The sequence below is a fragment of the Panicum virgatum genome, chromosome 3K, assembly GCF_016808335.1.
Source record: "Panicum virgatum strain AP13 chromosome 3K, P.virgatum_v5, whole genome shotgun sequence".
NCBI classification, from domain to species: Eukaryota; Viridiplantae; Streptophyta; class Magnoliopsida; order Poales; family Poaceae; genus Panicum; species Panicum virgatum.
Window position 1 is genome coordinate 12,538,347 of NC_053138.1, and position 4,019 is coordinate 12,542,365.

General features: G+C 55.3%; 1 protein-coding gene across 1 annotated transcript; it reads right to left on the reverse strand.

Moving 5' to 3' along the window:
• Positions 1-1,569: 1,569 nt before the first annotated feature.
• LOC120697664 (NDR1/HIN1-like protein 13) lies at positions 1,570-3,027 on the reverse strand. The gene has a single exon (XM_039980956.1). The coding sequence runs from the start codon at positions 2,822-2,824 to the stop codon at positions 1,928-1,930; it is 897 nt and encodes a 298-aa protein (XP_039836890.1). The 5' UTR covers positions 2,825-3,027; the 3' UTR covers positions 1,570-1,927.
• Between the last annotated feature and the right edge of the window lie 992 nt (positions 3,028-4,019).

A 4,019-nucleotide genomic window follows, 5' to 3' on the forward strand; every position in this document is an offset into this window, starting at 1 on the left:
GAATTTCGGTGGATTTTGGACGAAATTTGTTGAATTTTAAATTTTGAAACGAAATATATCGAAAAATACCGAAATTTCGGATCCCGGTAACTAGCGGAAACGGAAAAAAAACCGAAATTTCGGCGAAATTTCGCCGAAAAGTTAAACCCTGCTCCCAGTCCATGAGCCTCTTGACGATGGTTGGCTGCGGATCTGAGCTGCGCTTTCGCGGATCTCGGGGCACCGGTACTTCTCCGCGCGTCCTCCCGCGACGACATCACCGGCACCGGCCGCCCCGGGGGATGCTTGAGGATCCAGTCGATCTCCCCCTGAGACACCCTCATCACCTTGGTCTTCCTCCCCCTCGCCACCGCATGCAGGCGGCTGCTCCCCTCCGGCCGCGCCCGTCTCCCCCCTCGCCGCCGCGGCCTCCCCTCCCGCGCGGCCTTGCCTTGGCCGCGCACCCATCCATGGCCAGCCTTCCCATCCTCCGCCTCTTGCTTGCCGCCATTTCGCTTAACGTTTTGCCTCCGGAGTTGCTGCTGCGGTCGACGAGCTGGGCTCCATTCAAGTGTTAGCGTTTCTGGTTTGGCCTGGTGGCGTCGGCCCACAGGGGAGGGGATCTGGTGCGTGTCCGTTGTCCGGCGACTCTGGGCTGTCACACGGGCGGCCCGTGCTTTGCTTTCTTTAATCATTCGTGTTGACCTTTAATGACCGTGCATTATTATACTAATGAAATGAATTGCCGCAATCCGCGACTGCCCCGCACGTCACGGCGCGCCGGAGACGGCGAGAAAAAAAAAACAAACAAACAAACAGATGCCCCCTCCTTCCCTCGCTAATCGCAAGCTGTCCGTCACATGGCCTGCCCGGGCCTCCCTCCGTCGCCAGTAGGGCAGGTCGCATCATGCGCTGCCACCAAAAGTGCATGCCGCCCTCTTTTGCGCTTGAATGATCACAGGCATAAACCATAAAACTAGAAGTGAGCGACACGAGTGCACAAGCACAACCGGGCTCGCTTTTACCGACACTCATCACCATTACTGTACTCCGTAGGCTTTTGACTTGTCCACCCGTGATGAGTAGTATAGTATACTAACTAGCTCGTCGCTGGCCATTCTAATCGGTATGCTGGTATATACAGGAAAATAAAATTTGTATTCTTCAAGTTTGAAAAAAAAACACTTGCACCCGATTTGAATAGTCTACTTATATACACTCTATTCTGCTGGTTGCTATCAGCAGTGCTTTTCTATCACACTAAATAAACAGCAGCCACCAGACATCAGTACTTTTCTCTCACTGTAAATCAGCACCAGCCACCCGCCAGCAAAACAAGACGATAAACTATGATCCTACAATCATAATATACTACTACTAATAAACTAAACAAAATACGTACAGTAGTAGATACTCCTAGATGGAGTACTACCTGTACCGCCCATCTCCATCCGAGTCCTACAACACCACCAGATCCCGCGGCACCGGGGACGTAAATGATGCGCGTACTTGGTACTACTACCGGCTACCGCAATAATGAACCCAATACAATTACTCCTCCTACAGCTAAAGCGCAACAACTACCGCCACTTGCAAGCTTAAAATAAAATAATAAATCCATTCGAATTATACAGTGTACAATATCAGATGTCGCCAATTATACACCCACTACTACTCAATGACACAAAAAAAAATTTGTTTCGATCAGGAGGGAGAAGAGAAAAAAAGGGAAAAAAAAAGAGATGCCTGGGGGGATTTACACCGACGCGACGCACGCATGGATGGGTAGTGGCTTCCTACTCGTCTGCTCCAATATAATAATCATGTAGGAGTAGTAAATAAATTATAGTAGTGCGTAGTATATCTCAAAGCGAAAAAAAACTTTACTGGAAAATCTTTCGCGCTCCAGCCTCCAGCCCAGCCCTAAAATCGTAACGCGCTTCCGCACCTAGAAGGTCCACTTCCAGATCTTGACGCGCACCCTGACCTTGCACGGGTGCGCCGCCGTGCTCACCGTCGCGGCCGTCGCCGTCGTCGTCGCGTCGGCGTCGGACGGGGCCGGCGCCGGCGAGAGCGCGACGGTGCCGTTCTTCCCGCCCTTGGCCTTCCTGGGCGCCGGCGGGGGCGGGGGCGGGCGCGGCGGGGTCACCTTGATGCCCTCGCAGTGCACCTGGATGCCGATCCTCTTGGTCCTCAGGCCGCCCACGCGGGCGCCCGCGCTCGTGTCCGCGTCCAGGACCACGCTGAACCCGCCGGGCTTCTTCACGTCGGCGCTCGCGGCGGGGTCCACCGTCGCCGCGGCGGAGGCGATGGTGGCGGTCAGCACGGTGGTGTTGCCGGCCGCGTGCGCGAACCCGGGCACCGTCGCGCTGCCCAGCGGGAGCGCGTTGGCGGAGGTGGCCGCCGACAGGGTGAAGTCGCCGTAGACGTAGGCGATCTTCTTGTTGGGGTTGCGGGCGGTGACGGTCAGCGTGATGGCGTCGGTGAGGGCCGGCGCGGTGGCGGAGGAGGTGAGGTTCAGCGACGCCAGCCGCACGGAGGAGACGGTGAAGGACGGGCGCTGCGGCCGGTACAGGAGGTAGAAGGCGCCGCCGGCCACGGCGGCAACGAGCGCCAGGAGGATCACCGCCAGCAGCGCCCAGCAGAAGCAGCAGCAGAAGCTGCACCGGCAGGACCGCGCGCGCCGGCGCTTCGCGGGGGCCTGCGGCCGGTAGATGGGCCGCTGGTACATCTGCGACTTGGGCGCCGGGAACGACGCCGGCGGGGCGCCGCTGCCGTTGGCGGCCGCGGCCGCCGCCGCCGGGGGCGGGTTGGGCTTGGCGGCCGGGTAGACGCGGTCGGCCATTGGCGCCGCCGTCGCAGCAGAGCACACAGCGGGCGCGGTGGCTGCTGCGGCGGCTTGGAGTTGGAGGTGGTCCCGGCGGGTGGAGTGGTGGTGCCGCTGGCTGCTGCGGCGGCTTGGAGTTGGAGGTGGTCCTGTGGAGTTCTTGAATGGACGCCGCGGCGAGATCTAATAAGGCAGGGGAGGAGAGAGAAGGAGAGCGACGCGTCACCAGCCAGCCACCCTTAATGATTTGCTGTTACCACTACTACTTTGCTAATTGGCCCATCGCCCCTAATCCTTTACTTAATTTGGTGGTTTAGTGCGCCAATCGACGACTTTTGCCACTGTTTTTTTTTGTGTGTGTCCTGCTGCATTGCACTTCTCTGGTACTATAGGGTAAACTTTTTTGCTGCAACTTATTTGTAGTACAACTCTATTAACACCAGGTGGAACATTTTTTTTAAAAAAATTAACACCAGATGTCGTTGACTCTCCCGTCCACAAATGAATTGGCCACCCAAGCAACTTTTACCTCCAGGTTGGCAGGTTGTAAAATGTTGTGCAGGCAGTAATGCTTGAGAAACAACGGCGTGCAGCATTCAGATTATACTCTCTCTCTCTCTTTTTTTGTTGAAAAGAACAGATTATACTTTTAACACTAGTAAATAATGTCTTAGGTTCATGTACCAATTGTCTACTGTTCCTAGTCGTGGTGCAGGGTGAGTGGAGCATAGCTCTGCAGGCAACTCGCCGTGCACCCCCATGTGTTCCTCATTTGCAACTCAATCACCAGAGCAGAGTAGTTAAGCACCGGATGGCTTTTTCCTTTTTGACTCCGGCGTCCTGAGCCGCTTTCAGTAAGTTTAATTTTGGGGGGTAGGTTACGTATCTCGATCAGCACCTGGTAGAGACACCTGATAGCGATGAAAACCGAGTTTTTGGCGCAAAACCCGTCTGTTATCGTCCCATCATCAGGCCACATTGCTGGCGCATTAACGACCCCGTGTATTTACTCTCTCTCTCTCTCTCTCTCTCTCTCTCTCTAAAAAGGAAAAAACACTCACTAGTTTCCAAATTTTCACGGGAGAAGCCCCAGCTTGTTTAATTTACAGATTTGATTGAGGGGGGAGGAGGAGCCATGCAGTTTTGAGTTTCCAACCCGCGCGTGATTAGCAGGCCGGAGAGGATCCTTACCAAGTTACCATACCTGGAGGAC

Excerpts from the sequence above, each read along its gene's own strand:
- LOC120697664 (XM_039980956.1), bottom strand. The coding sequence starts at position 2,824 with ATGGCCGACCGCGTCTACCCGGCCGCCAAGCCCAACCCGCCCCCGGCG.